The sequence below is a fragment of the Bombus huntii genome, chromosome 2, assembly GCF_024542735.1.
Source record: "Bombus huntii isolate Logan2020A chromosome 2, iyBomHunt1.1, whole genome shotgun sequence".
Taxonomy (NCBI): domain Eukaryota; kingdom Metazoa; phylum Arthropoda; class Insecta; order Hymenoptera; family Apidae; genus Bombus; species Bombus huntii.
This window is the reverse complement of record NC_066239.1, coordinates 2285840-2301835: the sequence shown is the minus strand read 5'-3', so window position 1 is coordinate 2301835 and position 15996 is coordinate 2285840. Positions and strand designations below refer to the sequence as shown.

The window sequence follows — 15996 nt, the reverse complement described above, 5'->3', positions numbered from 1 at the left end:
ATAGAGTTGGTTAGAAACGTGAACTCGACTGAACACGCATCCGCTGTAACTATAGTATAAGATTATTTTTCCCTCTCGATTCGACACGATTCGATTCGTGTGAAGTATCTTCCTATTTCAAACTGTCTCGTCGATTTTTGTAAATATTAGAAATAATTGAAGGGGTTAAAAATGACTCGTGATCATATTTGCCTCTTTTAAGAGAACGAAATACTGTGTCGTTAATTCTAGGAATTGCTCACTATTCATAACGTTCGATTTGACCATGTTACGATCATTGAATTTTTACATTTCAATCCTGCAATGGATCGAACAAAATCTTTAATATACGATAATATACCAATAAAAGCTTTTTCGTGTTTTGTTCAATTGTGAGATAGTTTTTGGGAAAATAAAATTGGGTCGAAAATATCTGAAAGAACCTCGCAGGGTTAATACAAAGACCACTTTCCCTTATGCCTATTCTTTTCATTGACCTATACTACTACCTTTCTAACTTCTCACTGACTATCATTTGAAGACTACGGAGGAAGAACATAATAACGAGTATTTTCTACTTTTTTGAGGAAAGAGTTTTAAAATTCAATACAAACATTTATTTCGAATGAAATCTCAACGTCTGACATAGATTATGAACGTTCATGTACTCGTTTTATTAAAACTGTTAATGTACAGTACTTTATACCTTCATTATCGTATAAAATATGAAAAATAATTTTTAACAATTACTTAATCGCGTCCAGTTTTGAAAGATATATGAGAACTATATTAAAAGCCAAGTTTATGTCTATTTAGAATTTTATTATCTTAAATGCTGCACACATTCCATAAGTAGTTCACTTCATGCCATTACAAACTTCAGTACTTACAAACACGATGGGCCCATAAACACACTCGTAACATTAACAATGTTCACTTTTACGAACACGTATATGCACTTATAGCCTTTCAACAGGGATTGTAGAACCATAATTTACTGTTAATTCAACTTTGATCGAAATGTGCTGTATCCCATTATTCGTAGTTTCCGCACAATTTATGTAACATAATGTGTAAGAGTTTTTGAACAAATTTCGATCAATATATGTATATATATTACATATATGTTAGAAACTAAGTGTTCTGTAGGTGCGAGAGATCACAAGTGGGTCGATGCATCTACCACCCATTTTAGCGTGAGAACATTTTCAACAATTGTCTCTATTCACACAGAAACTCATGTTCCATCAGAATTATTCTATGGGAGGAATTAGTCCGGTTAAAATTTAGTTGTTCATTTTGGTAGCTCATGAAAGGGTCTTTATGATCAGCAGGGGGTGGAATAACGTCTCATCAGCCTTACAGAAGCATACCAACCCTATGACGAGTCGTAAACACCGGTGGAAATCCTCATTAATAAGTATTAGGGTACCTACAGAAAATCACTCAGAATATTTTACAAATTACAAGCCATTTGATCGTACAATTTGACATAAAATTGCAAACTTAGCAAATAAGAACTTACGAAGTTTTATAACTTTTTTATTAGAAATTATTTCTGAATGTTCTTCACATAGGTACAAATACGGAGAATTTTTTATTTTTACTTAATTACATGTAAAATTTCCGAAAGTTCTGCTTCCATTTCTTCGATCTAATTTCTTGAATTTATGAGCAAAAGTATAAAACTACCGAATAAGAAGGATTTTATTAGGAACGAATTTCTTTACATTTTTTCAAAGTAGACGACTTTTTGAAACTAAAAGATTACATTATTAAAGAATTGATGTATTGACATAACCTTTTTCTCGGAAATATCTAAATTGTAGTAGAATAATTGTTTTTATCAAAAAATATTGAATAAACGAATATCGTTGGAAGCAATCATGGGATTTGACATATACGTATGGCCCGAATAGAACATTCCGCAAGTTCAAAAATATGGAATATTTATTTGAAGCATTTAACTAACGACAGGCGTTGCGGTTACACGGTGCACGAAAATGAATAAGCACGAACAGCCATTACTCATTTCTCGTGCGCCTACCGTAAAGCGATGTTTTACGGGACTGCGCTGTGATGAAAATGTATGGAGTATAAAAAAGAGAGAGAAACACAAAATAAATCAAACAAAACGAAGAAATGTACAACAATTAATCTTGTTGCTATGTTGGGATTCATTTTAAAGGGTAGATACATCACGTCAGGTTTCTGGCTTTTCTCGTGAAAGCTTAGTTTCTAGCACGAAGAATTTAAGAATTCTTCAAAACAAAGATATTCTTATTTGCGATAGATTATGGTAGAAAAAGCAACGTTCCAGATGCAATTTATAGTGATGCGTGAAAATTTACGGCAAGATAGATTTTTGGTATTTCAAACGTGCTGTTCTAAAGAATTTTAAGTAATATCGTATGGCTACATAATAATGTTCACGTATTACGATACTTTACTTATTATGCTCTGATGCTCAATATTATTTACAATTATTTTAGATACAGCTTTTCGACTATAACGTTAAAAATTTATTTAGCCGGAAATTTTCCACGCCATCGTATATCCATGTCCAATAAAAAGTAATTTCTAATTTTCTTGGCGCTTGCATCCTTTACATTTGAATTCCTCAATTATCAATAGCCAGTTTACATTCATCGCATTGCTTGCTAATTGCAAAATTCATTTCGAATTCATATCCGAGCAAATATGAAACGAGCTTCATGCTTAAGTTTCTACGAACTAACGGATACAAGAACATTTCGAACAAGCTTCGGCTGTTAGTTGCTGCAGTTTAACGTATATGATTAAACTTCGAGCAAACTTCTAGCTCTAGCTTGATAGAGTATAAGTTAGTGGGCACCAAAAGAGATATCGAGCTATCTTCCGTCGCAAACTTCCCCTAAAAATAGTTTATGTCCTAAGCTAACGTTCTGGATTAATCCTCTGAATCCTTTTGAAATTGAAAAAGACGAGATTTACTGTAATCATGGGTTAAATTGGGATTAAGTCATAAAATCCAATTTGATGTTCGAAACGTTTTTCTTTTATATCAAGGTATTATATGTACCCCTCCGTGATATTATATTTGTTTGAAACGTTGAAATAGAAAATTGTAGAGGAAGGGAAAAGTTGGAATAAATAGGCATTGCAAGGATCACTATGTGATTAATCCACAAATTCCTGCAGCTTACATTGTAATGTAACATGGAAAATTTTGTCCATTTTTGTTTTGCTTGATGCAAAACAGAGATCAAGAATTTATTTTGAAATATATGTAAATTATATTTCTGTATTTTTACCAATCAATTAATTTATTAATTTATTAACAATTAATTAAAATATAAATATTTTTATCTTAATTAAGTTTAACGTAATAAGTAACAATTTAGTTTTTAACGCAAGTAAAAGTAATGATTATATTGTGGATTTATTTTTAATTTAATTCGGAATTTTTAGATACCGTAAATTATTCGATAGATTGCTGGTTTATTTTTCTTTCAATTTTCCTTTAATTAGTGTTCGAAGAACGCAGACATTTTGTATTTCGAACAATGATACATTTTCGAAATTGACTTGACTTTATCAGATAGCTGTGAATAATGAAGGTATTCACAATGAAGACAGCACAAAAGGCGGATAAACGTCGTTGTACACGAGTTTAATTTGCGAAACAACATGGGGTCCTTTTAAAATCTGTGGGGATTGCTTTACGACACATTACTTAAATTTGAAGATACATTGCTTAGATTTGTACAACGACAAGCATCGTTTAATTTGTTTCTTTCGTGAAACGAGCAATCGTGCAAATATATTTTACGATTAGGAACATAAAATATATAATTGCGAAAGCTTTAATCATCTTGAGTTAAAATTATATTGGCAAACGAAACCAATTAGTGACATAAGGCAAGAGACGTTCTTAACGAACTAGAAGCTACAAAGATATTATACAGCTGCGATTAATAGCTCGCATAATTTATCTCTCTTTAATTTGCACCTCAATATTTTTCTACGTCATTTCGTTTTCTGTTACCAGATATATAATTAAGCAAATAGATAAATGTAAGCAAAAACGGTAAATGTATTATTAAATTAAAATATTAAAACTTGCTTGCTTCCATAGATCTATTCTGCAATGTTCCTTAGCCTTTTCTCTTATCTCTTAAATATTCTATCTAGTATCTATGTTATTAGTTCAGAATTTTACAAATTATTCAAAAAGTACCGAAAGTCTGCCACGGTTTTAAAAAATTAATTTTGACTCTATTTAATATCTACATTATTAGCTGCAATTCTACAGCTTATTCAAAAAGTGTTAAAAGTTTGTTTCTAAAAAGCTGAAAAATTGAAGCAAACGATAACCGACTGCAATCACACGAGCCAATTTGGCTTCTTCTTCCTCTTCTTTAATACAGCGATGCATCTTGCAACACATACAGGGAACATCGAAAGATTCGCGCTATCTATCGTACAGTATAGACAAGGACGAAACAGAACAGGAAGTAGAGAAATTTCGTTTGAGTGTGCGAAAGAGTGTTGGAAGGTAGAACTGTTGGGAAAGGTGCGAATGGAGGAGCCTCGTAACGGTCTCGGTTGTTCCGTTCCTTTATTTCCTACGGTTGGCAGATTACTTCGGCGATATTCGGGCCGATCGATGAGGAAGCACGCGAGAGCTGCATTACGTGCCACCATTGAAATAAGAGGAACTCGTGTTACTGCGACACGCTAAGCAGTTCTAACTAACGTTCAACCTTTCCTGGCTCCTGCGTGTCCACGAAGCTAACGAAAACGAACGAAAATTCAGAGGATACGGAAATTAGTTTCCCGTCAAACGCTACTTTACATTATAAATTGGAGATAAATTTAGTCAGCGATATTATTATTACGTCATAATTGACGTCATCTTGGATATAATAATTTGGGTATAAATTAGAAAAGTTTCGTCTAAGTATTAATTATCAGTAACGTTAATTATCAGTAACAAAAATTAACGATGATCAGAAGTAAAATGAATTATAATGGGAGTGTTTTGAATTGTAAGGTGAAAGTGAAATGAAAATGATTACTAGTAGACTAAGAATGTCCTCATTGTCGATAATGATTATTCGGTTAATCAGGAACAATTTCCATCATTAATGATGATTATTGGTATCCAACAAAATTTTAATCATTTATTGTAAATTAGTATTCTTTAATCATTTATTTTCTTGTTAAATTTCAAATTAAAGAAGATTCTCTCGCTAATCCTCCTTGTACAAATTTTAAAAACCAATTGGAATTTAGCTCGCATTCAAAGTATCGAAATCATAAAACATTTTCTTGGAGCCTTTGTAACATTAAAAGATAACATTTTTCCAACGACCAATACTGCTAACAGAAGATTTTAAATTCTTTTATGCTTGCAAATGAACGAACTTGAGATCAAAGTGTTCTTAAACGATTACAGTATCGATTAGAACCTAAAAGCACAGAACTTCATCAAACATAGGTATCACTGTAACAATTTCCCGTGGCAAACAATTTTTCTAAAATTCGTTTCACAAAGCTGTTCAAATCAACGATATGAAACGTGTATCGAGGGCTTGAGAAGAGAAAAATATCATGGATCGCAAATTCTGTCGATACAAATTGAAACCTGTGAATAGAGATTCTACTATTTCTTCATAGAAAAAAAAAGGGAAACCTTTCCCGTGTGTGTTATTCGCATCGACATATTACAGAAACGTTTTGAATAACCCTTGTGTCTCACGGTCAATTAACGCCAGTGCTCTTGAGATTTCGTGTTCGACAGTTAATTCGTCGTCCAATCGAAAACGTAACGTTGTTGTTTCGACGAGCTCGTTTTAACATCTAATTATAATGCTAATGCACAAAACGATTATGAAGCGTAATTACGGAGCGTGAAACGAGATTTTACTATATGATCTGATTTTGAATGGAATTCTATCAAGTTTCAGCCGATTTCGTCAAATTATTACAATTCTCTTGTACACGTACGCTCATTATGACATAAATTACGCATATTGAAATTTTCAAATGAAGGTATGCACTTTGAAGACAGAGAATCGTTCACGATGTGTGCATCCGGTTTTCTCGAAATAGATTGCGGCTTTTAATCCTTTATATTTGTAGTATATATTCGTATATATACTTTGTAGCAGCAGATATGTTAAGGAATTATATCAACTGTTTAACAATGTATCCTGAGAGAGCAGATTATTCTCATTCTCCGTATAGTTTCATGGAAACTAATATTATGTTTGGAATTACTATGCTTATTAAGCTAACTGAACCGTGATTGATAAATATTTCATACACAAAACTTTAGAATAAAGAATATGCCGATGATTATAGTCGATAAACCAATTAGATATCTGGCGAACAAAATATATCAAACATATTAAAATAACAGTTTTGTGTAACTTATTAATATGATTTGCTCGTCCCTCCTTGCTATCCAATAAGGATTATCATCTAAAAAGTGTATTATTCTCTGAAAAAAATTTTTTTTCGCGTACTATTTTGTCTTTAAAGACGTGAAGAAATTTGAATAGCCAAGCAACCATTAATCGTATGAGACTATACGCCTTCCGAACTATATATAACAACTTCAACAGTGATGATGGAATAACAAAAGAATCTACTACCCGAAGATTTACCCGTGGATCATGAATAGGTCAGAATTTAACAAGCTTCTAAGATGGTAATTATATTTTACCTTTTGTTCGCTGGAAACTTACAACGTCCGGTCTTTGTTTCAAGCTGCATTAACGCGCATTAATCATTGTTAAGAAGTAACGTTCTAATAATATTATAAGAGACATTTTATCGATTAAATATATAAAATAGGTCAAGAGTGGGTAATTGTAATCTCATTTAGTTTGGTCAAAAAGAAAAGTGATACGAGTAACAAAATATCTAGTTTGAGGAGACTGTGCTGAATTATGTATTTTGATACCTCATCTCATCAACATTGTAATTAAAAACCAAATTTATGAGAAGAAATTTACCATTATTCTAGACCATATACGTTTTAATTAATTATAAAGCACAAGTACCAGTTTCTTTAGCTTCATGATTAATTACATTATAATTTTACACTTTGCCATGATACGTTTTCGAAATTCGAAAAATTATAACAAATTCCTTATAACAATAAACTTAAATCACAATTTTATGAGAAACAACAAAAAAAGAGTTAAAATGTGTGATTAAATAGAAATTCAAATTATGGAACTAAAGGAGTACAATTAGTATTTCCTCCAGTTTCATAATTAATCAACTTATTACTTTACGTCGTAAACTATAGCTTAGAATCACTCAAATCATCAACAAATTATGCCTCTTCAATCCAAATAATAGAGCGTCTTTGTTATATCCATCAACAGGGAAAGAAAAAATGAAACAGAAAAATATTTCAACTCAATCATCCCATCTCGTAACAGAGGATTTTCCCTGCCAACTTTTGAAACATTAGATAGCAAATAGTTCAACCTAATCAGTACCCAGGGGAAATATACGGTGATATATTTCTGTTTCACATGAATCTCGTCGGTGTCAGGTTTTCAATGCACGTTCCCCCCATTTAGTGAAAATAGCGGCTGGCTACCGCCATTACGAAATTCACTGTTGGGAGTATCCTTTAAATTGGAGATAAATTTAAGGTCGAGCGGACCTCGATCGAGCTTAACTATCAGGATGTTCCCGAATTAATGAGACCAATGTAGCGTAACACCCACGATTCCACAGAGAATCTCTCGGACCACCGGTCGACTTAAGGTCCGATTAAACAAAGGAACCTAGTCGAACTTCGCCTCGTCTACCAATGTAATGGATAGCTGGCTAAAAATACCATAATTTGCACAATTACGTGACGTTTAAATAACTTAACGAGCACTTAATTCGCATACTTTTGTTTTGATGTATATAATACACTGCGAAACGTTTAGAAGCAATGTAATTTTTAATTCTTGACAGATCAAGGTGCCCTTTCAAAAGTCCAATACATGTCTTTTATTATTATTTTCAATTATCAATAATTCCAGTACGTGAGAATAGATACAGAAAATGTTGTATTTAGTGAAAAATATCTTGTTGATAAGGAGTGCTTTTATGTCTTGATGTCAAATTGATGTAATTGCAACAAATCAATATGTTTGTTTATTTATATTTATTGTACGGGTAACATCCTTTGTACAGACAAAGATCGATAAATATAAGTGAATAAATAATCAAGAACTAATAGTAAATCACATATGATGCTGGAATAGAAATTAATTACGTACAACGTTTCTGACATATTTCGTAAATATGAACAGTGATTCGCAAAAATATTCAAGTATATAGGCCAGTAAGTTGATGTGTTTTCAGATATAATTCATACAGCTATTAGACGCATAATTAGTGCTATACAGAGATGTGTAGAATAATGGTAACTTCCTGAAAGCCCTAGATGGAGCATTGAGCTTAAAACGCTGGAAAATTTCTGAACAGTCAATGTAGCTGTTTACAATAAAATCAATATGTAATCAAAATAATGGAAAGAATAATCTGCCGATTATATTTTATAATTTGTTTTACATGATATGCAGCTAAAGTAGTAGATATATAGTATAATCGATTAAATTGTTCTAGTATTAAATTTATAAAAAAGATTCCAGTCAATAATAAAGTAGAAAAAAGTAGAGATAGCTAGGATGTCTTCAGATTTATTATTCATGGAATACTTTTAGAATAATTTGAATAGTAGTAGTGAATAAAATATATTTGCATAATAAAACGTTATTATGATATTGCTTATAAGAGGCTTCGAATACATTATCACCGATTGTTTAAAAAAACTTATCTGTAAAATATTGTGAATTCTTATTGTAAAATAATCGATTAAATTATTAGTTCATAAAGTTAGAATCTCCGTTATTTAAAACATTTGTTACCACGTATTTTATATCGTAACAAAGAAATGTGAAAGGTCTTGGAAAACGCCAATGGTTCTAAACTTTCCATCGTGGAAATGTGAAATATCGGCAAACTGAGTTACACCCGGTAGAACTTGCAATGCAATCGTCCATCGCAAAGTTTCTGATACGCGTATTCATATTTCTTCCTGCAAGTTGTTACTTTGAAATCTTCGAAATTTCATTGAGAATCCTTCGGAACTCAAGTAGATAAGACTTGAATAATTTCTACCTCATCCTGAAAAGAACATGATACGATTCATATATTATATAATTATTGGAAAAATAGATCTCATTCATAATTATTATTGTTATTGCTGTTATTTACTATTGTATCAATTGCTTAGTAATTAGTAACAATTGTTTAGAGTCTATTGTTAACTAAATAAATAGTTGTTATAGCAATATAATAATAATAGTATAATAATAATAAATATCATAATATTTGATAACTACAATACTTTATTTACTAATTACAAAACTAAAATGCTTATAAAATTTAAAAAATTATTCTGGCAATTGCGATTGCTCTAATTGCTTCGGAACAAGTACGTACTTAGGAAAGTATAAAATATAAAATCTAAAAAGTAACCCAAATAACGCAGAATCCTGACTATTTAGCCTGTTAAGTTATTCTAACCACTGAAGCACGGCGAACACTACTTCGAACTATGTATATACACATACAGTATTGAATTTCACCGACAGAAGCTACGATTCAGTTATTACTTCCTAGCGATCTAATCGTAACAACTTCAATAAAATGTACGTATGTTGTGACATGATGGAATTCAGGAAACAGGATACAAATATACGTATACGAGGAAGATACGAAGTATAGCATGTTCAACATTAATCGCACTTGAGGTTCCAGAACCGCAGTGACTTCAAAGTCAAGGGATTCTACTGTGATTGCTATATCTTCTTCATATTATTTAGAGACTTTATACAGTTGAATTTCATTTTTAGTTCTTTGTAATCGTGTATCTAGCCTCAGTCATCCAAGCAAAGGACCTCCTAGTTGTAAGTGAACACGATTAATTTCTAAATGGTTAGGAAAAGCGCGTGAATTAAAATAAATGCTCTTTGATTAAAATATAAATGAAATGATAATTAAAGATATGGACATGTAAAGTATCCATTTATGTATTTCCTGATAATTCCAATTAAATGTATTAAACTTCGTTAAATCGATTTACTGAATAACGAATTTAATTCTTCTGAAATAATTTTCATTTTTATTTCCATTTACGTTTTCATTTGCATGCTTACTTCTACGTTCTACTATTGTCTTGCTCAGTGTTGTAAAAATATTTTTCTTCCGCGAAATGGCCGTACAAAACTATTCTCATCAAGTGGCTGCCAGGAATACAGCACGTAATATCGAATAATTTCAAGAATTCGAATAATTCGAACGACAACGCAAACGTTCGAGTCAATGTGGTTGTATGGTTTATTAATTTCGTATCTCTGCTTAATTTATATTTCGTGCAATGTATTTCCGGACTGGGGAAGCGTCTTAATGATAGCAGTGATAAAGCAATTAAAATCTTAGTTACCTAAACTCAGGGATTAATTGAGCTCGCGTTGCTTCTCCAGTTTTCCTGTTTGTACAATTTGAAGCCCAATAAAGAAAAAATATAACGGGTATAAATTATTCTAGAAATTAATCGCTCGAATCTAAATTAAGTTTGAAATTACATTTAAATATTGCCATATTGCTCGTTGCATGAAAATTGTAAAAGTAATAATGTTCAAGGTATATCTATTTTTTGACTGTGGACATAAACATCCTCAAAATTATAGAAATATGTTTATTTTAAACAAATTTAGTGAGATATTCTATTAACCGATAATTTATTTTACCTTGCATTGTAATATGTGCATTACATGATTTTACTCTCCCATATCATAAATTAAATTCTTATGAATTATTACATATTGACACAATTATTTACACTACGGTTATTAAACTATTATTTATTGAAAATATTGAATGCTGCTGCACAATGTACACAACTAAACAAGATTTGATTAATTAAAATTTTTCATTACAAATTACAATCAATTCTCTGTTGTATATAGGCAAACAGACATTTTCGTATATTTATCCTTGTAAATTTTCATTGCGTCGTAACATACTCATTATTTCCAAGTTTTCCCATGAACATCAGCCCTTTCGAAGCAATTTGAACTTCCCAAGTAGTATACACCGGTTTTACCAGAGTAAACCCACAGACATTCGAAATTCCAATCCAGTCTGCAACCCAATTTCAATTACTCGTCTCACCCAAGAACAGTAGTATATACACCATCTTGGTACCCCCATGTTTCACGTGTCTACCGAACTACTCTATTACACCTGTACCGTGCGCTGATGAGAAGATGGCTAGGCAAAGGAATGCGGGTCTGATTGGTTCTTTCTGATAAATTTGATCATTATATGATCATAAAGATAAGCGCGTGAATTGACCAAAGGTGTCGCATATGTGAAAATGAATCCTTTTCAACTGGATTCATATAATCAGTACAGCCATTCAAATCGATATATTCTCCAGCTCTTTTGCTGTTTTGTAATATCGACAAAGACTTTTGCAGCAGGTTAACTGTACCCAATATGAAACACAACAATATCCCGGCAAATAACACACAATCAAGCGGCAACAACGTAAAGTATTTCGAGAAAAGCAAAAGATGTATTCAAGGTATATTCAAGGTAATATAAAGATATATTCAAATCTGAGCTTTACTCGAAAATCTGTCGTTGGATGCAATTGACTGTTGTGTTTGAAAGTGTACAAAAGTCTTTGAGAGGCGAATTGAATAGTGAGATTTTTTAGTAATGTCAAATTAAAAAATGCTACTTTCGCATAATTAATCGTTAAACATATTTGTTTTTGAATATCCAAAAGAAATTTCCCGTTAACTTTATTTTCTTCTTAGTATGATTATTATTTTTCTGTTGAAGTACATATGTGCCCAATATGGAATACGTCGAGTGTACGTAATATGGAACATGTTCACGATACTACAACTGATGATAATGATACAGAATTATATTTATTTTGTGACGACACCTACAAAAGAGACAATAATAATGAAAGCGGGTTCAATATATTCGCCATTTTTATTGGGATCACAGAGAATGTGCTTCAGATGCATCATTCACGTGCTCAATACATAGAAAACGAGGGACATTAATACAAGTCGAAAGAATGAAGGATATTTGTTTATTCGTCGTTTATTTAAATAGATATTCATCTTTCATATTAGAAATAAAGTTTTCGGGATTCCTTTACAAATTTTTTAGATCTCCCATTGTAGGTATTATTTTTTTTTAACGCGTCGCATTTGACTTTTCATACATCCTTTATCATGACTACAAGGCATTTAAATTTTTACACAATTAACTATCAACATACAAATATCTATTAATTTTGCCACGTTTCAGCCAAAAGCTTTTAAAATTAGGTGTTTCATATTATCCCACATCGAAAAATGTCAATCGTCGCGCTATAATCTTAGAAATTAATAGCAAGCTTGGATATGGTTTAAACAATATATTCGAAAAATGATTATTTAAATAATACATTATCTTGTTTGACTATACATTATACAAATAAGACAATGAAACAAGACGCGTGACAATAAGCGATATAGAGTAATATCTCCTTTTCCACTGTGCATACATCTCAATAATCCGCTGATGGCTAACCAGTAAACAACGATTTCAGAGCCACGAAGACCGGACCGTGCGAGCGGTAACGACGAACGGTTGGGGTAGGTCGTGGAATCGTGGAATCGAGTGAAGATTCTCATGCACGGCCCGAGCCTGCCTGGAATCCCATGGTCGAGAGGAGAGAAGGAGCATGACGTAGCCGTCGACAAGGGGGGCGCTTCGGATGCTCCGGACTGCCGACTAGGCTCGTATGGAGGGGAAGGACGCAATAACCACGGAAAGCACCCTGCTTCTGAACCTGACCACTGTCGCTACACGAGACACCGACGGATTCCTCCGAGGATTCCCAGGCAAAAATTCGCCCTACACGGTCACGCAGGTAAGATTGATAGAGCAATGGTTTGCGATACTTCGTCCAGGGACTACTCGAAACTTTGAGATTAACTCTTAACCAGTATCTAAACAGTCGCAGAAGGATTTTTATCGTTTCGGACGCGTAGCGACATACACTTGGAAATAAAAATAAGTGGTCAGATAGTGGAAGTAGGTATCGATGAAGTTTGACCAAAATAATGTTATATACTGCCTTACTTATTGCGTATCAGAGGTGGCTACTCAACATATGTTACCGCGCTGCAGCACGCTGAAATGTTTTATAAGTCGTCGATATTATAATTTTTGTTTTGTGCTGTTATTTCTGCGCGGCCCACTGTCAGGTGAGTTGACTGTTTGAACAAACGAACCGTGCATCAATAACTGCAACCGGTTCGCAGTTTGCTTTCTACTCGTCAGACGTGAACACAATATTTGAAAATCGCTTTTAGACTAGACGTAAATCTATCGCTGTCCATTGTATCAGTATAGCCGTTAATATCCTCTCTCACCATCCCACACATTTTTTCTTCGGTTGAAATGTTCTACATTTGTACTACATTGTACTACGTAAATATTTCCGCGCTAGTCACATCACGACCTACTCGTTTCTGTGACTGCTGTGAATTTTTAAAGGTTTTTTTTCACTCTGTTGATTTAGTTCAAATCTTGATTTCATACACGAGTATATCAATCCTTAAGAATGAATTCCGAGGATTCTTTATTCAGACAAAATCATTTTCTACGCGATCTTTCGAAGAAAAAATTCAAATAAAGACACTTGGAGGGAGGGGGCTATTCTTAATTTGACTAGCGTTCAGACCAAATGAAACAAGCTGCTCTACACACAACATCAAAATGGTTGAACCAATTTAATTAAATTTATGATTATATGTGCATGTAGCACGCAGCACGCTAAATGTAAAATCCATGAACCGCTACTCATCTTTATAGTACATAGATTATTTAGTAAATAATTTAAATTATTCGTATAAACGAGTCATAATATAATCTTATTATTATATATTATTATATATTATATATATTACTGTATATATTATATATATCTCATTTCCACTACCTATTTGCTTATTTTTCTTCTTGACTGTATTGTGAACAGTAGTTTCGTAAAACGTAAACCGTAAAGTCAATCTTTAAGCGTACATCACTTTTCTACACGCAGCTGGATCTTCCCATCCAGGCGGACACTCATGTATCAGAAGGTCTCGTGTACAAACGATAAATTTGCTACACGCCTGAATGAAACGATATAGAACTGAAAGACTATTTACGACATTTTCGATCACTTATCCTATGGAATGATTCACATCTTTAATTGTGTTAAAGGGTTCATATTCTTAATTGTGTTAAATGATTCACATACTGCAGCGTGTATGAAAAATATATGTCGCTACTATCACAGATAGTGAAATTACTACTGTGGTCACATGCAATCTAAGTAATACATGTAATGTAGATGATGGTAAAGCTACCATGCTTCTCTATAAATGGCAAGCCTTCTTGGCCGTGTCATAAATCTGGCCTAATACCAAACTTTAACAACGGTGAAACTGATCTGATGATTACCTAACTTTCCCTGTAGATATGTAGGTCTTCATTGTGTCGCGGCACAACAGAACCGGCCTTAATGTTTGTCTGCGCACGCAGTTAGGTCATTAACGCGAACTTGGGAACAATTAAGGTATGTCGAATGATATTTTCTTTTTTCTCGTGTTTGGTAAATTTAGGATTAGGGGTGTAGAGGGCAGCGGAAAGTAATTAATGGACCACTTTGTGGTTCTGTAGGGGACGGTCTCGTTTGCGTTTCGTGTTACGTGGCTTGACGAGAATGTTTGTTAAATTTGTGGAGTTAATTTCGGCAAAATTTTGGGGTCTACGAAATAGACTGAAACTACGTTTGGTATGATATGAAATTAGGGCCGGACGTTTCGTCTTCGTTACATTTACATATACTAGGTTGGAAACTTTGTTGAATTTATATGTTGAAATGTTCTTCATTTCTTAATTTTAACGAATTAAGAATTGATAATTACATACGCGTATAGCTTCATGAATTGCGGTAATTTATGCAGTTTTTATGATTTTTGCAAGTATTAGCAAATAATAACGTGGTTAATTCATTGAGATGAAGCAAAATCAAAATAAGCTTCCTGGGATGATAAATCCAGTTTTTTACCGCAGTTGCTTCCACGGGAGTATTGACAGGTAATGATTGTGTTGATTATAAATCTGTTCTGTTCTTTCCCATAACACAATAACTGCAAGTATGTTAATATTTCATCATGTTTATTATTTGAATTATAATTTTTTAATGAACATTTAAATGGTATATGTTCAAGTATATAACATTTTTTATACTCTGATAGTAACAAAGTTTGCCTATTAAGTCCTGGAACATCCTGTATATACCCACATAATCATTATACTTGGTCACCAGTTAATTAAATTTCCTTTTATCGACTTCTTAAACTTTATTCTCCTCCATGCTATTCGAAGAATGTAGTAGACTATACGTATAACTAGCTTTCGTGTGGCCGCGAACTGGTATCACCTTGATCCCACGAGATTATACGAAAATCCATTTAAGTTTCTCATACCTTCGACAGGGCGGATATCGAAGGAAGATCATTGGCGCAAGATTAACGTAAAGATCATGAATAATTATGTCGGGTATGTTTGCAATAAAGCGTTGTCGAGGGTGGTATGTCGTACGGTAAAGTTCTTGCGGTTGGAAGTTCGAGAACTGTGCAATTAACGATAAGTATATAATTAGCTTAGTCCACGTAGACGATGGAGAGGACGAAGGAAATGGCGGTCCTTTTATTAGCGAGTCTAGATAAACTCGCGAATAACTGCATAAATAATCCTTGTTCCATTGCCGCGCCGTTTCGGCGAAATGTAATAGTAACAGGTATAAAATGTCGGAGTTTTATCTTCCTGGGACAAAGTGTCGGTGAAAATATATAGAGAAATTAATTTAAATATCGTTTCACA

The 15996-nt window shown here is 33.0% G+C and overlaps 1 protein-coding gene across 3 annotated transcripts in view; it reads left to right on the top strand.

Annotated features, from left to right (window-relative positions):
- The window catches only part of LOC126878330 (5-hydroxytryptamine receptor 1), a 274852-nt gene that overhangs the window by 62769 nt on the left and 196087 nt on the right, over window positions 1–15996 (top strand). For all 3 annotated transcript variants that reach the window (XM_050641028.1, XM_050641026.1, XM_050641027.1), the window contains one exon: window positions 12665–12988. In XM_050641028.1, the coding sequence (XP_050496985.1) occupies window positions 12860–12988 (129 nt within the window). In that variant the 5' untranslated portion in view covers window positions 12665–12859. The remainder of the gene's footprint in view (window positions 1–12664; window positions 12989–15996) is intronic.